Source organism: Tursiops truncatus, chromosome 8 (assembly GCF_011762595.2).
Source record: "Tursiops truncatus isolate mTurTru1 chromosome 8, mTurTru1.mat.Y, whole genome shotgun sequence".
Classification (NCBI taxonomy): domain Eukaryota; kingdom Metazoa; phylum Chordata; class Mammalia; order Artiodactyla; family Delphinidae; genus Tursiops; species Tursiops truncatus.
In genome coordinates, this window is record NC_047041.1 from 13,726,252 (window position 1) to 13,746,675 (window position 20,424).

The 20,424-nt window shown below is 50.4% G+C and overlaps 3 protein-coding genes across 5 annotated transcripts in view; 1 reads left to right on the forward strand and 2 right to left on the reverse strand.

Moving 5' to 3' along the window:
• Positions 1–5,236, reverse strand: part of CBL (Cbl proto-oncogene) — an 86,930-nt gene extending 81,694 nt beyond the window's left edge. The window contains exon 1 of one of the 2 annotated variants that reach the window (XM_019941767.3): positions 4,698–5,236. In XM_019941767.3, coding sequence (XP_019797326.1) covers positions 4,698–4,892 — 195 coding nt within the window. In that variant the 5' untranslated portion in view covers positions 4,893–5,236. The remainder of the gene's footprint in view (positions 1–4,697) is intronic. The other variant, XM_073808095.1, reaches the window with a different exon arrangement.
• Positions 5,237–10,583: 5,347 nt separating this feature from the next.
• On the forward strand, positions 10,584–14,301 carry DRC12 (dynein regulatory complex subunit 12 homolog; the record flags this gene model as incomplete). Its single annotated transcript, XM_033861621.2, is given in 7 exon segments — positions 10,584–10,647; positions 11,070–11,135; positions 11,671–11,790; positions 12,288–12,384; positions 13,803–13,932; positions 14,198–14,240; positions 14,243–14,301. Coding segments are annotated over 7 exon segments (579 nt in total), but the record flags the coding sequence as incomplete, so codon positions are not given.
• An 809-nt stretch (positions 14,302–15,110) lies between these two features.
• On the reverse strand, positions 15,111–19,782 carry NHERF4 (NHERF family PDZ scaffold protein 4). 2 transcript variants are annotated; one of them, XM_033861936.2, is made up of 9 exons: positions 19,242–19,782; positions 18,471–18,682; positions 18,012–18,201; positions 17,785–17,921; positions 17,319–17,523; positions 16,898–17,094; positions 16,579–16,797; positions 16,230–16,430; positions 15,111–15,975 (listed from the first exon to the last, which is right to left on the reverse strand). In XM_033861936.2, exons 1-9 carry the CDS (start codon positions 19,492–19,494, stop codon positions 15,946–15,948), a joined length of 1,644 nt encoding a protein of 547 aa, XP_033717827.1. In that variant the 5' UTR covers positions 19,495–19,782; the 3' UTR covers positions 15,111–15,945. The 2 variants fall into 2 exon arrangements, with proteins under 2 accessions (XP_033717827.1, XP_033717828.1); XM_033861937.2 differs by having other exon boundaries at positions 19,012–19,782.
• Positions 19,783–20,424: the final 642 nt, after the last annotated feature.

A 20,424-nucleotide genomic window follows, 5' to 3' on the forward strand; every position in this document is an offset into this window, starting at 1 on the left:
AGTGTGTGTGTGTGCGTGTGTGAGAATTGCTGTTGTATACCTACACAGGTCACTTTCTGAAAAATGACTTTTGTTATCAAGACTTTGTTGTATACCTGAGAAGTCACTGTATGGAGGAAATAACTAAGCCTTAGGAGGTGGGTAATCCTGGATTCCAAGTCAAGCTCCCCTATTAACTAGGTTACATAACCTCTCTGAGGCTAAGTATGCATAAAATAGGGATGATACCGCCAAAGAACTACTGAAAGAAAGAAATAAGTTTAATGTAATTAAAAATGATTCCCACCCCCATACCTTTTCCTTTCAGAATTCCTTTGGGGCACACAAAGCAGTTTAACGAATATTTACAATGCACTTACTATTGTGTAAGGCCTTGTGACTGGACACTGCAGGAGATAAAGAGATTACAGTTGCTGTCCTCGTGGAGTTTACAATCTTCAGAGGTTAAGATAGAGAAGAAATATGTACATGATGTTTAAACTTAAGAGATCCCATATCACTTTGAACATACAGTCACTTATCACTATAATGTAATCTCCTGGAATATAAGAATTTACACCTAGCACTACTATGCTCCTGATTTAGTGAGCGTGCAAGCATAGGAAGAAAGGTAAGAAGAAAGGGAGAAAAGAGTCCAATGAAATACACCGATTCATAAATTCTATTAAGTGCATCTTATTTCCAAAATACAGGAAGTTACTTAAGGTGCTTTTTTTTAGGGCAAGCAGGAGAAGGTAGGTAGCAGAAGGATTATCTTTTTACAATGCTTTTTTAAACCCATGCTTTAAAGGAAAGCATTTTTCCCATAAATTATAGTCCATTAAATAAATGAACACCTGGGCTTCCCTGGTGGCGCAATAGTTGAGAGTCCGCCTGCCGATGCAGGGGACACGGGTTCGTGCCTCGGTCCGGGAAGATCCCACATGCCGCGGAGCAGCTGGGCCCGTGAGCCATGGCCGCTGAGCCTGCGCGTCCGGAGCCTGTGCTCCGCAGCGGGAGAGGCCACAGCCGTGAGAAGCCCGCGTACCATACGGGAGGGAAAAAAAAAAAAAAAAAAAACGAACACCTTAAGGTTTTACTAACATAAGCTAATTTAAAATAAAAACATAGCATGGACCTAAAATACTGCCAGCATGATGCTCTGCTTCAGAGGTGGACAAACTATAGCCTGCAGCCTTTTTTGTACACCTGCAAGATAAGAATGGCTTTTATTTTATTTTATTTTATTTTTGCGGTACGCGGGCCTCTCACTGTTGTGGCCTCTCCCGTTGCGGAGCACAGGCTCCGGACGCGCAGGCTCAGCGGCCATGGCTCACGGGCCCAGCTGCTCCGCGGCATGTGGGATCTTCCCGGACCGAGGCACGAACCCGTGTCCCCTGCATCGGCAGGCGGACTCTCAACCACTGCGCCACCAGGGAAGCCCAGCTTTTACAGTTTTAAAGAGTTGTAAAAACAACAGGAAGAATATAGTGGGCTTCCGTGGTGGTGCAGTGGTTAAGAATCCGCCTACCAATACAGGGGACAAGGGTTCGATCCCTGGTCCTACATGCCGCGGAGCAACTAAGCCCATGCACCACAACTACTGAGCCTGTGCTCTAGAGCCCATGAGCCACAACTACTGAGCCTGCGTGCCTACAGCCCGTGCTCCACAATGAGAGAAGCCACCGCAATGAGAAGCCCACGCATTGCAACAAAGAGTAGACCCTGCTTGCGGCAACTAGAGAAAGCCCGTGTGCAGCAATGAAAACCCAACACAGCCAAAAATAAATAAATAAAATAAATTTATTTAAAAAAAAATAATATAGGACTGCATATGTGGCCAGCAATGCCTAAAGTATTTACTATCTGTCCTGTGACAGAAAGTTTGCCAACTCCCACTCTACTTCATAACGGAATTTTGAGTCTCTACTAAATTAAATACCTTGATACTTCTTCATTTACATTCAAGGCAATTTATATGATTGCTCTCTCCACTCCCCTGCCCTGCTGTCTCTTTACTTACTAGCCACTTTCTTCACATACAAGTATCCTCACAAATATTAATTACAATATACCGAGGTGGCAAAAAAAAAACCTAGAGTCTGACCACATCTTCTGTTTAATAGCAAGCATTCTAGCACAAGCATTTTTCCAAGAATGAGTTTAAGTTCTGCAATGGAATAGTAAATTGGGCCTATGTTGACCAGAACCCATGACTTACGCCAACTTCTCCATCCGTATACATCCAATATTGGAGAAGAGGAGACAGTTCCCAGGGCTAAACCAATAAACTGATTAATAATAGGCTGGGATAATATTCACCTAGCTTCAACGACAAGGTTAAAACAGATATGAGATGGTGACTTAGAGCTAAAGTCAATAAATGTGTGGGACATCTATAGATCTGACACTAAGTTCTTCTCCACTTATATCATATGGCATGAAGTCAAGAAGGGTTAGTGATACATTTAAGGCTTTCAACAATAAAGTGAAAAAAGAGAACATCTATGCTCTAAACAGCAAGAGTAAAAGAGACGGTGCAGTCTAACAACACTACAGAATTAGTCAGAAAATCTAGAAAGCAGTATGAACCTACTGGACTAATACATCAGAAAGAACTACTTTCATTTCAGCACAACCAGTAATATGTGATATGGGGCAAAAAGTACTAAAAATCATTTTCCAAAACAAGCAACACAAGAATAAAACATTCCTTTCCCAATGCTAGAATGGAAAAGCTAGAAGCCTACTTTCCTTGAAACTACCGAAACCTGAAAAGCATTGACTCAAAACTGAGAGGTCTTTATACTTCCCAAATAATTAAACATTCTGCAGAAGAAATCATAATTCAATACACACTCTTTAAAGAGATGAATGAGAAAGACTTAAGGGGAAATCTTATTTTAAGGACTACGTTACATAGACTCAAAAGTTTGATAAAAAGTTTATTATTTTTAAGGAGAGGTCTCTAATCAATATGATTTTGATACATCGCATGTTGATACAATGAGAAACTCATTAGAAATGCAAATGTTTTTTCATTCCAGTAGAAACTTTTTAAGTCATTAACTCTAAATCCCTAAAATGCAAACCTACAATCTTCGGCTTTTGAATATATTCCATATATATTTTCAAGGCGTCAATGCATTTAAAATTTCCTTTATGCCTAACTTTCTTTAATGGTTTTATTACAATTTCTAATAATGAAATTAGCATTATAACACCAATATAATCAACATACAAATACTTGTTTATTAATTACCATACCAATTACTTAACATGAGAAAAACCAGCAGTGAAAAAGTAGCTTCTGAAACCACTGGTATGCACTACAGGAGTGCTAACTCATACACGGGACTTACTAAGAATTTATATAGAACATTTATATTTGCCAAGTGCTTCACAGTCACTTTTATTAGCTGTTTCTAGTGCAAAACAATCCATGAAGAACTTTACTGAAGAGGAACCTAGGCCCAGAGAGGCACCAAAGAAAAACAATTTTACTCTGGAGGAAATAACACCCTTCTCTTACAGTCTATGCCTGATCCTTCTAATAATCACCTTTCATCTGCAGAATGAATTTTGCAAAAATAAGTTATTAATAAATGTGAAAAATAGCAAGGAAATAGTGAATTCTCTGGAACAAACCGTTAGACTGTTTAAACACTTTTAAATACTTGGGACTAACTACTATGTTTCACTATACAGACACAGCTATAAGGAAGTAAAATTCTCTCAAATGCCAAACTTAAAGTGGGGTTATTTTTCACACTTGCCTAAAAAAAAAAGAAAAAAAAAGTAACCAAAGCAGCTCATCTAACAAGTTTAAAGTCAGGTTCCATAATAAGGAGTCAAGTTCTATTACCAAAAAAAGTAGAACCCAACGAAAAGCAGTGTGTGTGTAAGGAGGAAGTTCTGGAAGAAGTCAGAATCTGCTGCCTAACCCGCTCAGTCAACATATCTCTCCTAAAATAATGGTTATGACCAGAACTTGTGGTTTAATCAGTGCATATCTATCTCAGCACCAGCAATGGATCCCATTCAATGTTTTGGAGGAGAAAAACTTGAGCCAGCGCTAGATGTGGAGGAAAGTTCCTTCCTTGGCTCATTTAAACACCCCCCATTTATTTTCTCTTGGTGTTGCATCTTAATGAGAAGAAAAAAACAGAAACAAAAACTATACGCTCACCTAGAGCACAGTTTGCCTGCGGAGTTGTCAGGACCCCAGGTCTCTCAACCAGAGCCCGTAAACCTAATTCCCTAGTCAGAGCTCACCCAGCTAACAGTCCCAGCCGGTAAATCAAGCGCTCTTCCTCACCCCCTCCCTCCTATTTCCCGGGGCCAATTCCGTGACCCACATCCCTACACCCTACACAGAGCCGCAAACTCTGCACCCCCATTATACTTCCTCCCTGGTGGCTCCCCAGCTACCCTTCACCCCAGCCGCCACCCCATCTTTGTCTCGCAACCCCAAACACACATCTCAACGTTCCCTCACTCCCAACCGCAGCCCTTCCCCCACCGCCGACCCCCATCCTCCAGGTCTCCTCCCCACCCCCATATTCCCCACCCCTGCGCCCCGTCACCCCAGCTCCTCGCCTCCCCAGCCTCGCATGACCCGTCCCCTCCCCCAGCTTCCTCTGTCCCTTCCTTCCCGTCCCTCGGCCCCTCCGCCCACGCCCACCCCTGCTCCCGCGGGTCCTCTGCAGGCCTTTCACCTTGTCCATGAGCTTCCAGCACTTCTCCACCATCTTCTTGTCCACGGTCCCCGGAGGGTGGGGGCTGAGGTGGTGGTGGTGGTGGTGGTGCGGCTGGAAGGCGTCCTTCATGAGCCCGATCAGGCCTCCCGAGCCCGAACCCCCGGAGCCGCCGCCGCCCCCGGCCCCAGAGCTCTTTTTCACATTGCCGGCCATAGCCCGGGGAGGGTTAGGGGCCCAGCCGCGTCCGCCGGCTCCGCTTGGCTGCAAGTGAGGGAAAGAAGGAGGGCGTGAAGGAGGGGCCTCTCCCGGCCGCCGCCGTCACAGCCGCCGGCCGTCCGGGCGGAGGGAGGGGCGGTCGCGGGGAGGGGAGTGGGCGGCGCCGGGAGCGTGGGTCCGCGCGGGCGCGCCCCTTCAGAGAGCGCGAGCCCGGGGGAGGGAGGAGCGCGCGGAGCCGGCGGCCGCGTCGGGACTGGGGAGCGACCCCTCCTGCGCCACCCCTTTCCGAGCCACAGCTCCCGGAAAGCTGCGGCCAAGTTTCCGCGCCGTCTCCCCCGCCCCTACCGCGAGGTGGGGGGACGCAGCCCAGGCAGAACCTTCGCGCTGCGCCCCCTGCTGGAGGAGCGGGGAAAGGGCGGGGCGGGGTCTAACGTGGAGCCTGCGCACTAGGCAGAAGCCGAGCCCTCCGTGTTCCTTGTGGGTTGTGGGATGACCCTCCTGGAGGCGGTCATTGGGCTATTTAAATTAAGACAGGTGGCCATAGAAAGAATCTGAACTTCAAGTCTTTACCCCACACCTGACAAATGAGGAAATTGAACTTAAAGCTGTTTGCTTCTTAACACTGTGGGAGAAAAAGGGAAATTTTTCCCCACTCCTTAGTGTTTTAAACTAGTTAAGTCAGGACCAAGGACAGGAATGTGAATGCTGCAGATTGTTGCATCCTGATTAGACCCCAGAAAGGCTTGAGACACTTAGGCCTCGAGCTCTTCTTCCAGGCCCTTTGACCCTTCTGAAAACAGAACACTTACCCCTTTTTTTGCTTTGAACACAAGTTCCTTTTCTGGAAATTGAATATGTACCTAAGATTCCCCTGCGCAGCACACTGCACCACAGGTGGGCACTGCCAGCATCAAGCCCTGACCACGGAAACCTTGAGCTTCAAGCCCTGGCCTGAGGAGTCCTCGCTCCTCCCAGGGAACAGTAATGCGGTTCCCAGTCACTTCCACTTTTCTAGTCTCAAAGTTCCTTTGAAAACTTTGAAAAAAAGAACCTCTCTCCCAAAGAAGGAAGTGTCCTGCCCCAATTTGCTAATTCTGAGCCTCTGCTTTGGGAGTATGCAGGCCCTGGTGTCTCAATAAGTACTCACTTCCTCCTTAGATTCCCCACCTAGCTCTTCTACAAAGCTCTTGACTGATTAGGGAATTAAGCTTATCAAACAGTCCTGTAAGAGGGGAAAAAATATCCTTGTCTGTAATTCAATGGCCTGTATCTAAGATTGACTGCAGAGTCAAAATTATTATTTCCTATCAGTAGAATTTCCATTAGTCAATTCCTACCTAGAAAGAGTTAAAACGTCTAAAGAAAACATATAGGCAAAGCTCTTAGATAATTGTCAAAACTTCCCATCCCTAGTGCATCCACCCTTTGTTGCAGGCTCTCCTTCCCTCTCCCTTGGTCTATTGAAACCTCTTCCTCACTGATTTCCCTGCCACCTCCAATCCATGCTGCCACCAGACCAGTGTTCCTAACGTATAGGTCTGACAGCATAAAACAAAACAAAACACTTTAAACACTCCCCATTGCCTCCTGAATGAAATTAGCAGTTATGATCTAACTCCAAACTACCTTGCAGTTTTGTACTACTCCAGTACATATATCCCCTGCTGGGTGACTCACCAACTCACAAAATACCACAATTCTTTCTTTTTTCATCACTATTACTCAGAGCATTCCCTCTGCCTAAAGAATGCTACTAAAGTCCAATCCATTTTTTTATCCTCAACTCAAATATTGTCCTCCTTACCAGACAGTCCTCCTCTAAATTTCCATAACCATCTATTTCTCACCTGCCACACATTAATTTATACTATATTGTCTTATCGGCTTTGGTCTTCCACAGTACCTAGCACACTATAGACATGCAAGGGTACGTTTTCCCCTCGTAGTCAAATCCTAGATTTTATGGACTATAGGTTAAGAAATTAACCCTTGGAGCTGTGTATGAGCTTGTAGGTCATCTTCACAATGTACATCATCATTGTACATCTCTGGCTTGGTTTAAGGCTTCCAATTTGCATTATGTTCAGTATGGTCTGTATAGAATGGAATTGTAAAATTTGCACTCTTTTTCTGCTGTAGTAAGCCATATTTCTTTTTTATTTATTTATTTTTGGCTGCGTTGGGTCTTTGTTGTTGCGCACGGACTTTAGATGGGGCGAGCAGGTGCGACTCTTCGTCGTGGTGTGCGGGCTTCTCATTGTGGTGGCTTCGCTTGTTGCGGAGCACGGGCTCTAGGCACGTGGACTTCAGTAGTTGTGGCACGTGGGCTCAGTAGCTGTGACTCGCGGGCACTAGAGCACAGGCTCAGTAGTTGTGGCGCACGGGCTTAGTTGCTCCGCGGCATGTGGGATCTTCCTGGCCAGGGCTTGAACCCGTGTCCCCTGCTTTGGGAGGCAGATTCTTAACCACTGCGCCACCAGGGAAGTCCCATTTTTCTTTTAATATATGATGACCTATATTTGTCTCACATTTGAATGAAGTAGAGAGGGTGACGCTTCTCTCCTCTGTATCTCTTTAAAACCCCCAGAAGGGATCCTATTCAAAGGAAGACAGAGTTGTGCTGAAATGATCGTTCCTGTTTTCACTTATGAACTGAGGTTAATGAAGAAAGAAAGAAAGATTGGCCTTTCTTTCACAATTTTCACTTGGCTTGTTTTCATAATGTGCTGGAGGTTGAATTGTTGATCACAATGTCATTCTCATTCCTGGATTATTCTACAGCTGGCTCAGTTTGTATCACATCATGTGACCTGTGGCAATTTTCTTATTCCATTTCACCTTCGCCCCAAACCACATCCTCTCTGCACCTGAAAGTCGGTTGACTGAATATATTTGAAAACTAAATGCTTTTCTGAGACACGATATGTTGTTTATACTCTGTAATTTCTGTCCTCAATATGGGACTCCGTGCATCAGCACAACAGAGACACTAATTATTCTATTCAAAAGTCCTCAAACAGGCTTCTGGATGAAGGGAAGGACCAGGACAGGAACCTCTACTGCATTCCTACTCAGGGAGAGAGGGTTCTGGGGGGAGGGGGGGAATAAATGAAAAACATGCTTCAAGATTAGAAGAAAAATCTCCGATTTGGGAGATGTGCCCAGGGTTATCTGACACTGAGGTACAGGAACAGTAAGCAACGGGAAGGACAAGGCCGCTTCTTCTCTTTACTCTGTAAAATGTCCCCGGGGTCAGAGAGGTACCCTGCAGCCACGAAGGTGACAAATAAATATCATCAGCCTCTGCCTGAATCTGCCTGCTCCCTAGAGGAAGGATTTTTTCCCCCAGATCTCACGGCTATTTCTTCAGATCTGTTCCTGACAACAGGCAATTGACCAAAAATGACCAAAAAATGTTGAGGAAGACAGAGATAGAAATATCTAAAGAAAGAGTCTGCAGTTCCCTTAATCCGCAAGGGGAAAAGCCCTGAAGTTTCTGCTGTTTTCATTCTAGCCAGTATGGTGTCCAGAGATCCCAGTGACAGACAGACAACAAGGCTCCCAATAGCACAGGGCTGGAGAGAGGGGGTGGGGGACGAGGGCTGCTGACCAGGGCAAACCACTCGTCATTGTTCCTTCCCCAGATTTATTTTTCCAACTCTTCATGACTCCAGTAAGAAGCATTCCTAAGTGGGGGGCAACCCCCCAACATTGCTCAGTAAATAATTTAAATAGAAAAACGCAGAAGGGCTTCCCTGGTGGCGCAGTGGTTGGGAGTCCGCCTGCCAATGCAGGGGACACGGGTTCGTGTCCCGGTCCGGGAAGATCCCACATGCCGTGGAGTGGCTGGGCCCGTGAGCCATGGCCGCTGAGCCTGCACGTCTGGAGCCTGTGCTCCGCAACGGGAGAGACCACAACAGTGAGAGGCCCGCGTACCAAAAAAAAAAAAAAAAAAAAAAAAAAAAAAAGGCAGTAAATGGGCTTCCCTGGTGGCGCAGTGGTTGAGAGTCCGCTTGCCGATGCAGGGTACACGGGTTCGTGCCCCGGTCCGGGAAGATCCCACATGCCGCGGAGCGGCTGGGCCCGTGAGCCATGGCCGCTGAGCCTGCGCGTCCGGAGCCTGTGCTCCGCAGCAGCGGGAGAGGCCACAACAGTGAGAGGCCCGCGTACCGGAAAAAAAAAAAAAAAAAAAAGAAAGAAAGAAAAACGCAGGAGACTCAGTAGAAGGTCAAGTAAGTCCACTAGAGGGAGCCCCAACCAACTCAGTACTGCAGAGAGCCAAGCAAGGTATTTTCTCAGCACCTGTCTGAAAGTCAACCACAGACAGGAATACGGGAAAAGAGGCAATACATTAAGTCACAATGAGAGAAGATAGTCCTGTAAATACCCAGGGGAAATCCAGGCCTTTCAAGATTTACAAAATCAAAGATTTCTTTTTTATTTTTTGGCCGCACGCTGTGGCTTGCAGGATCTTATTTCCCCAACCAGGGATCGAACCTGTGCCCCTTGCAGGGGAAGCGCAGAGTCCTAACCACTGGACAGCCAGGGAATTCCCCAAAATCAAATATTTCAAGACCAGGAAACTGAGGCTGAGCAAGTTTAAATGGCTTGCTCAAGTTTACATATCCGGACAGAGGGGAAAAGAACTCACAGCTCCTATCTCTAACCAGTGCCCTTTCTTCTCCATTTGCATCTCTCTATGTCAACACCCTGGGGTCCTGGGTCTACCTCTCCTCTGCGTCTCATTTCTCTGAAAGGGGAAACTCTCTCAACCACCTTCTTCTGCACTTCTTTCCTTCATACACCACAGAGTGCCTTCCTGAAGGAGAGCTTCAGTTTTAAACCTAAGAATGTCATTTTGCTGATGAGACCTTGGGATGTGTAAATTGCCCAAAATGGCTACTGTCAGTCCTTTTCCTCTGTATCAGCACAACAGCATTATTTCAGATGTGTAAATCTGTAATTTGTAAGTCTCCAAATTGCAGGCTGTGCTACAGAGAAGTGAATCATAGATGATCGGCTCCAAAGCCCTTTCTCCTCAAACTACACTTAGGATTTGGGGATAAGGAGAGTATTGGCCCTCTGAGACCTTGGTATTTTAAGCTTTGTATTTAGTCCCTTCTACCTTCCTATGAACACCATGTTTCCCAGTTGCCCAGACAACATGCCGCCTCCAGAAACCCAACCTTCCAGTTCTCAGTCCCGCCCCGGACAGAAATTTGCCACTCTGGATTGGTTCCCAGAACCCAGTCTCCTCCTCTGGCTCCTAGATCGTTGGGCCTTTTCTCTGCCCCTCCTCGTGAGTGGGTCACACCACAGGGAGACACGACAGAGGCAAGAGAGGGTCTTGCAGAAAGGAAGAGGCAGGGTAAGGATGATGGGAAGAGGGAAGGGGACCAGGTACTGAGCTTTGTTTTCTCTGAAAGAGGATTGAGAGGAATGATTTCTGTACTCAGAACCTGACCGATAGAGAGAAACAACTCCATCCTTCCCAGTGGCCTCAGCCTTGCCTAAGTTTCCAAGGAAACCAAGAACAGAAGCTTCTGAAAAGTATAAGAGACAGAGTTGGAGACTAGAACACTAATTCTCCTGAGACTCCTGGTTCAGTCTAGGGGTCAGGTAAGCATCTCCATTGTCCAGACCTAAATACGAGTCCCCTCTCTCCCCCAGGACAGCAAGGAAATATGACCTAAGACCAAAGAGAAAGGGACAAAACCTGGGACACAGAAGAAGAAAAGGAATGCAGCTGTTGGTGAGTCAGGCTGGGTGGAGGTGAGTGCCCCCTGCTTCTCCACGTTCTGGCTCAGAGACCGAGCAGAGGTCCTCCAGAGAGAACTCAGCCCTCTGCCCGATAAGACGGAGCTGTCTTGACCCTCCTCCTTCGTATCTGCATCCAGATTCCATGGAGCTGGGGAAGTGGGAAAATCAGCACCCATGCCCATCTGAGCCCCCTCTGGCTCTGTGCCTTCCTTATGTATTCATTACACATCTTTTGAGTACCTGCTATGTGCTGGGCAGTGAACTCATTAGACTTTGCCATCAGAGATCCCTCATTTAGTGGTCCTGAGATCTCCTGCAAAAAAAAAAAAGTCCAGGGTGTGGGATGAGGATGGGAGGGGAGTAGGTAAGGCTGAGATCCTGACAAGCTGAGGCTCTGCCATCTTGCCAGGGCAGATGTGGAGACTGAATCCATACACAGGCTGGCACTGCTGGAAAAGGAGATGCTCCAAGACCACTTGGGTAAGAAGAGTGGAAGTTCTGGGGGCAATAGAGGTGGGACAATGGGCATTTCTGTACCCCTGGGAGCTTGAAGGGTTGGAGCTACGGTAGAGGGCTGAGCTGATCTCTAACCATCCCCTAGTGGAAAAAGATTGTCAAGAGTTAGGGTTGTGAGGAAACGGTGGGCAGTAAGGGCTGATAAAGGCAGCTATATTTTTCTTAATTTTTTGTCCGCACCACGCGGAATGAGGGTTCCCCGACCAGGGATCGAACCCTCACCCCCTGCGGTAGAAGCATGGAGTCCCAATCGCTGGACTGCCAGGGAAGTCCCAAGGCAGCTATTTTTCATAGCCAGAACACAGAGGGAGTTTGTGGTTCTTAGTAACGAAGAGCCTGTAGGATTCTAGGGGGGAAAAATACAAACACCAGAATGACAATGAGAGACTGGCAGCCTGCTGCCAGGTTTCCAAAGGTGGGCAGAGTCCATCAAGGCCATCAGGGCTGATTTAGTGGGGTCCCCAGCCAGTCCTGAGGGCTGCTCTGGGACTGTTCACAGCTCTGTGGAGGGATGAGGCCTGCCAAGCCAAGGCTTCTGAAGACAAGCTGAAGCAGAGGATACAAGAACTGGAGGCTGAACTGGAGGGGGCCTGGAGTGAAGGGAAGGCCATATATGCAGGTGTGCAGTTGATTAAGCAGGTGGGCAGGAGACAGGGGCCTGGAAGAGGACACCCAAGAGGGCCAGAGGTTGCTGGGTAGGGAGACAAGGAGGACTCGCATCTGCCATGCCTAGTCTCAGCCTTCCCAGCCACAAGAATCCTGAAGGAACCAAACAAAGGCCTCTGGGATCTTGGGCAGGGGCCTTCCATGATGGCCCATGCCACACGCTTGATGCTGTGTGGGTTACAATACGCAGCCACAGCCTTTATCTCATTCATCCTGTGGGACTGAGTGGAGAGAAGGGCCTGAATCCCCATCCTGAGTGGCAGGGGGGAAGGGGACCTTGTTTCCTAGCTCCTTCCCCAGCTTCTCAGAATCACCACAAGAAGAACCAAAAGGCCTTTATGTATCTGCCCCACTGGACCAAGCAGAGCCCTCCCTACTCACAACTTCCCATCCTTTCTCCATCCCTCTGTCCCCACCTGGGTTCCTGGCCACCTACCATCCCCACCACAGACATGAGTCGTCAGTGCTGCACCCTGCAGGACGTGACGGAGACCCACAGCAGGCAGCTGGAGGAGGAAGTGAGGGGCCTTCGGGAGCAGTTAGATCAGCTTCCCCACCCTCAAAGCCCTTTCTCTCAGAGGATCACTGCTGCTGCCCAGACTGAAGAGGTGGATTTAGGATGTTTCTTCTCTAGAAGACTGCAATCTAAGCTCTCATATTGCTTTCCCCACTGACCTTCCCACCATTGAGAATTGCAGCAGATGGTTCAGGACAGCAAAAAAAAAAAAATCTTAAGCTATAAGAAGAAGACCTTGGTCTTCCCTGGTGGCGCAGTGGTTGAGAATCTGCCTGCTAGCGCGGGGGACGTGGGTTCGAGCCCTGGTCTGGGAGGATCCCACATGCCGCGGAGCCACTAGGCCCGTGAGCCACAACTACTGAGCCTGCGCGTCTGGAGCCTGCACTCCGCAGCAAGAGGGGCCACGATAGTGAGAGGCCCGCGCACCGCGGTGTAGAGTGGCTCCCACTTGCCACAACTAGAGAAAAAGCCCTTGCACAGAAATGAAGACCTAACACAGCCATAAATAAATAAATAAATAAATAAAATTTTTTTAAAAAAGAAGAAGACCTAAGTCTCTCACCCCATTTCCCTCTCTCAGTGGTGTCTCCAAATCCAGTTCTCACTCTCCACCGCCGCCATGTCTCCCATAAGCAAAACATATTCCCGCTCAGTTTGGCTGATTTTTATAATGAAACCAAGCTTAAATGAAACTGTTTAACTACTTATTTCCTTATCTTCAAGGCCTAATGCATGGTAGGTCCTAAATAACTAGTTGCTAATAAATGAGAGAGCTTCTAAATAAGCATATACGTGTGTGTGTGTGTGTGTGTGTGTGTGTGTGTGTGTGTGTGTGTACATATATATATATATATATATAAGCTTTTGTTCTCTTCCATCTTGGTAACAGGATAGAGTTGAAAAATTTTAGCATGGTGCACAGATTTTCCACAATTTTGGCCTCAAATTTTCTTATCCTAAAATAGCTTTATTTTAGCTATAGATATCCAAGAGCTGCTTATCTGCCATGCAGGCCCTGAGCCCCTTTCCTAATCTTTGCCTTATCTCACATTTAAATGCAGTCAGCATTTATGAAGCACTTCCTGCCTACTAGGTGCTTTCCCATACATTATCACATTTAACTCTCACAACAATTCTGTGAAGTATGGGTCATTTTCTCTATAAAGATGAAGAAACTGAGTCTCAGAGAGAGAGATGTCAGACATTACACAAGTAGTAAATGACAACCAGATTTGGGACTCAGATCTCTTGTCCCAAGCCCACTCTCTCTACTCTACCTGAATGGTATATTTCAGCTCTTTATAGGAACTATGGGAAAGTTGATGGCTCTGGGGAAGTCTGGAATGATCCCACTCAAGTTCTGCTCTTTGGGTCCCTTTGGAGACTCTGTTCAAGGGTAGAGTGTCACCGTCCTGTCGTCTTTCCTCCTTCTGCCCCCGTCCCCAGAGATGTGCCAAAGGGAGGCTGAGGGCTACACAGAGAGAGGCCTTGCAGGCCCTTGGAGAGTGGGACCGATCTCTGGCTCAGCTTCGGGCCCACGTGGCAGACATGGAGGCCAAGTACGAGGAAATCTTACATGTAAGCCCTACCCTCTGAAGGCCAGCCATCCCAGTGCCCAGCACCCCCCCAAAAATCCCAGCTAATGTGACAATGACAGGCCAGGGGGAAGGAAAAGAAGCATCTCCGTAGGGAACTCTGCTCTATCCTCAGGGGATACAACCATGCCTACCCACTAAGAATAAGAGCTTTGAGAAAACACTGTCCAGGACAGCTTACAGACCAACCTGGGACACCCCTCAGCCAGCCCTCTCCCTTCCTGAGATCTGAAGCTTGGTGTCTGCAGGACAGCCTGGACTGGCTCTCGGCCAAACTGAGAGCCGTCAAGCCGTCCACGCCCGGCACAAGGAGCAGCTCCGCCAGTTTGGACTCAACCCCCTGGATCTTTGACTGTGAGCCTCTAGTCTCTGGGGCCCTCCGAGGCCCCAGCAATAACGCTGTCTGTATGTAGAACTCAACAGGACTGTGGGCTGTGATTTTGGGCAGAGAGGAGTGCCCCTCATAGGAACATCTCAGTTCTGGGCTGACCCATTACCCTGAAGACTGAATAAGAAGAGAGAAATTTGACAAGATCTCAACTTCTCTCCTAGAGAAACTGGGTCCCACCCCTTGAGCCTGAGGCCCTTTTGGTCCCCCTACCCCCACCAACACAAACAAAGGCAGCCAGATTTGTGGGGAAAGGCCATTTCTATAATAGACCAACGGTGACCAGGCACCAGCTCCCACAATCCTAAGGTGCCCACAGAGGGAAGGTGCAGCCGGTCTCCAAGTTCCTGCAATATACCCAACAGTCCTGGAGTCATGCTTAGGGCAAATTCCAGGTGGCTTCAATCCTAGCCGGCCCCACAGCCCGCCGGGAAAGGGAAAACTCTGTTTCTTCTCTATTTTGCTACAACGTTCTCAGTTCTACTTCATTTCTGGTGAAACGTGGAGGAGGGAGGTTTCCCACACCAAGTAATTCTCCGTAGACACAATTTAACTTTTGTGTTACAATTTAACTCAATTCCGACACAGTCTACCTGGAGGTATCATCAGATCCCGCAGGTTAAGGGTTCTGTCCCACAGACTGCCCTCGACCTCCAATACCAATCTCGAGTCCAGAGATTGTGCTTCTGACCTACTAGCTATCAATCAGAGGTTCCCACAACCCCCTCCTTGGGTTCAATCATTTGCTAGAGTGATTGAACTCAGGGAAACAGTTTAGTTACTAGATTACCAGTTTATTATAAAGAACACAACTCAGGAACAGCCAGATGGAAGAGATAAACCGGGCGAGGTATGACCATGGAAGCTTCACGCCCTCTCCAGGTGCGCCACCCTCCCAGCACCTGCACGTGTTCAGCAACACGGAAAGCTCTCTGAAACTGTCCTTTTGGGTTTCTATGGAGGCTTCATTATGTAGGCAAGATCCATTGAACACTGGTGATTAATTCAACCTCCAGTCGCTCTCCCCTCCCAGGAGGTTGAGGGTAGCGGTGGGGGTGGGGCACTGAAAGTTCCAAACCTCTAATCACATGACTGGTTCCCCTGGAAACCAGTGCCCCATTCTCAGGTGCTTTTCAAGAGTCACCTCATTAACAAAACTAGGTGTAGTTGAAAGGGGCTTATTGTCAAAAACGGAAGACAGCTTTCTCTCTCTTACTACTTAGGAAATTCCAAGCATTTTAGGAGCTCTGTGCCAGGAAAGGGTATGAAGGCCACACATATATTTCTTGTTATAAATCACAAAATCATACCACTCATCTCACGCAGATCTTCATCCTTGGGGCACAGCTCCCAAAGATCCCATGTGACTTCCTTTGGAATCAAAGGGGAGAATCCCTCATGGGCCCACCTGAGGCCTCTGGCCACACCCTCTTCTAGGATGTGGGCCCATGGGAAGGGAGGGAGGCCAAGGACTATCCTGTGATGGAGGTATCCGGAGTCCTAGAGCTGCAGCTTCTGGTTTAAAGAGAGCATCTCAGCTCCCACCACCTCAGGCTGGAGAGTGGAGACAGGAAAGCTTGGGCAGATCTGTGCCAGGCATGGGGGGTGCTACAGTAGATCTGAGGCTACAGCCCAGTCCTAAGCAGAGAAAGAAGGGAAGAGGTCATTCAGAGACCAGAAGAGTTCCCTTTCCCTGTGCCCGCCCCCTCACTGGGATGCCCAGGAACGAGGCTTCTTCCCTGGGTCCTTCTGTCCCCACGTACCATGGCCTAAAGTCCCAACCTGAATGCCCCACCCTGCTTCACCCTGCAGCTTCCCGCTCTGCCCTCTGCTCTGGCTCCCCTCTGTCCTCTTCTGGCTGACTCACAGTCCATCTGTCTCTTCTTCCTCACCTCTCCAGACCCTGGGGGAATCCAGGCTTCCAAGCCCTGCTGAGATCTGGCCGCCAGCTTCAGGCATAGGGGTGGCTCCGCCTCAGCCAGCTGCTGAAGTCTTTCCAGGTCATTCTCTCCGCCCATGGGATTCCCGTTCACCTCCAGAATCACATCTCCCATTTGCAGTCCCGCCCGGGCAGCTGAGCCTCCTAGGGTCACCTGGTGGAATGGGGTGGGGGGAAATGTAGAGCTCGGAACACCACGGAAAAGTCTGCTGGGTGTACTGAGGCTCTGGGAGGGAAGCAGAGGAAGGCTTGTCAAGAAGCAAATGATTGAAAAGATCCAAGGTCCCTGGGGCATCAGTCACCTGGGAGATGAAGAGATGAGGCCCACTGGCCACACAGCTGAGTCGGAAGCCATAGCCACCGCCAGGCCCAGGGTACAGGCAGCACTGGCGGAAGCCGCGTGGGACGGTTGTGTCTTCAACTGGTGGGTCCCTGGTCTCAACCAGAGAGGCTGAGCCGGTATCCTGGGGAGAGTCAGGAGCCTCTGTGCTCTTCAAGAAGAGAAGTGGGGACAAGCGAACCTGGAAAAGAGGAAGATAGGACAAACCATGCTGCTTGTTCCCCCACCCGAGCCCTGCTCTCTTCCTGCCCTCTCTCTAGCCCCCGCCCCTCAGCTCGCACCATGTTGAAGAAGCGGTCAGCCTCGGGGTCGACGACGATGAGCGAGACGCAGGAGCCCTGCGCCCGGATCTTGGACACTGTCTCTTCGTGGCCCAGCCCTTCCACGCTCTCCCCAGCCACAGCCACCAGCCGGTCCCCAGCCTGCATCCCGGCCTTCTCTGCTGGCAGTCCTGGGTCCACCTCCCACAGGAACTGACCTGGGATGCAGACATCCTCACTGCTCCTTCCCCACTGACCCCCAGTGCCGGCCCAGGCCACCGTATGCACACCGGGGGACTGACCCAGGGCTACACAAGAGGAGGAGGCCCGGGCTGGGGTTCAGCCAGGGCCACCACTTGTGCGCACTGAGAGGTGTATATATACACTTGTGTGCCCACCCCAAGGCCCACCTTCCCTCCCTGCCCCCAGGGCTCTCACTCACCAAGCCTACCGTCAAGGCCCTTCTCCTCTCGGAGCACGAACCCGAAGCCCTGGGGCCCTTTCTCTAGATGCAGACAGCGGGGCTTGGTGGGCAGTGCCCAGCCCTCTGCCAGGGGTGCAGCCAGGGGCATTCCCAGCTGGCGACACTGTTCCTCCACCTCTGGCCCTGCCACCAGCAGGGTCACCTGCTTGCCACTCTGCCAAAGCTGTGGGGACCCAGCAGGGCATCAGCGTCAACCACCTGGTTAGAGAGGGCAGAGGCAGGCGCCTCCTCACAGCCCCTCTCCCCAGGCCCAGGAATGAGGCACTAGGGAAGGGAGGGGAGGACCCAGCACAGAGCATAAAGGGAAGGATGGTGACAGCTACAGGATCGGATCAGGCGATTAGGCGTGTGGAGGAGGAGTCTGCTTCCAGAGGCAGGGACCAGGCCCGAGGGGTGAGGATGGATGGGAAACAGGCAGTCATACCTTCTTGCTGAGTTGGGTATGCGTGAACTTCTCCACGCTGACCCCATTCACTTCTAGCAGCCGGGCCCCAGGGGGCACTCCTGCCTGCTCAGCTGCTCCTCCAGTGCTCAGCACTAACCAGAAAGGACCCCGATGTCCTGGAAGCACAAACAGCAAGTCCCTGCCTGCTGCCTGCCCAGAGCAGGGCTGAGAGCCCCCTCCTGAGCCCTCCCGAGCTCCAAGCTCACCTTGGGTGATACTGAAGCCAAAGCCGCCCTCGTCTTTCACTATGTGGCACAGCCGAGGCCGGACCCCTCGGCCGAGCGTGGGACAGAGGTGGGCGTCGTTTCCCTGCTGAGCTCGGGCCACCTCACGCACGTGCTGCGCCAACACCGTCAGCAGTACCCGAGGACCGCTGGCCCGGATGCGGCGTATCACCTGAACGGTGGGCACACGGAGCAGGCTTGGGCTGGCCCCTCTTGCCAGCTTCCCCTCCCTGGAAGCTACACTTTTCACCATGGGAACCAGCTCTCTGGAGACCTTCACGCAACCATTCGGGCCTGGGCGTCCCTAAGTTCTGGGAGATGGGGGAGGTTGAGGCTTGGGTCCTGCCCCCATATACCCAGGGAGGTGACCAACCGGCTTCTGTCTCCCTGAGGTGCTATAGAATGTTCTCCTGTACCACAGGGGTCCCAGCCCAACCTCACCACTGAATAGTCTTCATGTTCCACGACATGGTTGTTCACCCCCAGGATACAGTCTCCTTCCCGAAGACCCTGGCGCTGGGCAGAGGTGCCTGGCTCCACCCTGCACACCACATGCCCAGCCCTGCCCCGCTGCTGCTGCAAGTGGAAGCCAAAACTCCTGCCCTCCTCTCTGTTGAGCAGATAGAAGCGAGGTCGTTCCAGGCTCCAGAGATCTGGAAGGGGAGGTGGGCAGCAGAAAAGCGGGAGGAGAGGGGACATGACCCAAGTACAAGTCACCTTGTGTCTGGCAGACCCTGCCCTGTGATAGAACACCAGACAGGCTTCTGCCCAGTTAGGTATTGGGCAGGGGGACTGAACACGGACCAGGCAGAGTGGCGGGGACAGGAAATGCCTGGCCCCCTTCCACCGCCACGTGGATACTCCCACCAAGGCTGTTATCAGAGGGAGACAGAGTGAATGGTTACCAAGGAGATGGGAAGCTGTGTGGAGCCCTGGTGGCTCTGGGGAAAGGAAACGGTTGCCCCAAGTGGTGGGGGGTTACCAGAGGGCTCGTGGTCTTCAGCCAGGGAGAGCACAGGATTATCAATGCCCAGTTTGGGGTTAAACTCAAACTTCCTGCAAGGAAGCAAGTCAAGCAGGTAGGAGAAAACTGACATCCGGACTTGGGTCCCAGGCTCGCCTTGAGGTGCTAATGGCTAATGGCAGCTGAAGAGCTTCCCCACCTTCAATCCCTCCTCCCCTTGCCCCAGTCCTTCACAGCACAGCACTTACGGGGCCAAGGAAGCTGTGTCCTGAAGATCTGCTGGGAAAAGAAGGGGTGAGGGGAGGAGAGGCACATTCTGCCCCCCCGAGACTCCTCTTCCATGGTCATTAACTGAAAGGACTTCGGGGAACCCCCAAATTCAGGACTCGCTCCAAAAGGGTCTTCCCTTCCCCTTCCTTCCCCTCCCCGGCCAAGGCCTCCTGATATGCTCGGAAGTCCGAGCATATCAGTACAGGGCGTGGACCAGTAAGGCAGACACATCCAACCACTCACCTCTCCCCTCCTGACTTCCAGTCTACTTGCCTCAGGGCTCCAAGCCCCAGTACCAAGTGTGTCCTGGTCCCAAAGCCTTCCAATCTGCCCTCTGCCCTAAAGCCCCCCCGCAGAGGATTTCTCCTGGCCTCTTACCTGCAGCTGCCTGCATGGTTGGATCAGCGAGCCAGGCTCAGTGCAGGGACAAGGTCCATCGAAACCAGCTGGCCCTCCCACCTACCCTGCCACGTCCCGCCTCCTCCAAGACGCTGCCTTAGAAGCGGTCGGTAATGGTTAACGGGAGGAGAGTCTTGTCCTCTGGGGAAGTGTGTCTGTCCCTCCTGCCCTATTCTCGAGCCCCGACTTTCTCAGGAGACTCTGCTGCCATCCCAGTTCCCCCTCCGCGCGAGAAAGGTCACTGTAATTGCTGGGCACTGTAATTCCAAGCCTGGAATAAGAGTGTGAGAAGGGGGACAGGAGCCCTATGGCCCAACATGGCCTACCTCCATGCTGACATCTTGTTCTTGCGCCGCCCTCAGGGCCTCTGAAACTAGTGCCCAAGAAACATCTGCAACAGAAAGTGGTCAGTGGTTTAACCAGAATGACCAAAACAGTACCCTTTCTTGAAAGCAACAGGCAAAAAAGACTCCACAGTAGTTGGAAGACACAGCTCTTTAATAGCAGCAAGTCAGCACCCACGCCCCTAGGGGCCACCAAGCTTGGGTACCATTGTGAAGGGGAAACAAGGGTGAGGACACAGCACCAGTGAGAGGAAAGTGGCTGCTGGCATCCTGGGTGTCCCAGGGTGTCCCCAGAAAGCATAAAGGCAGGACGCGGAGGCCCTCCAACACATCTGGATGGCAAGGCCCCTGGCAAGGCCGACAAAAGAAGTGTGCCCCCAGGTGGCACAGTCCAAGAGGAGATTGGTGGTGGCGCTAC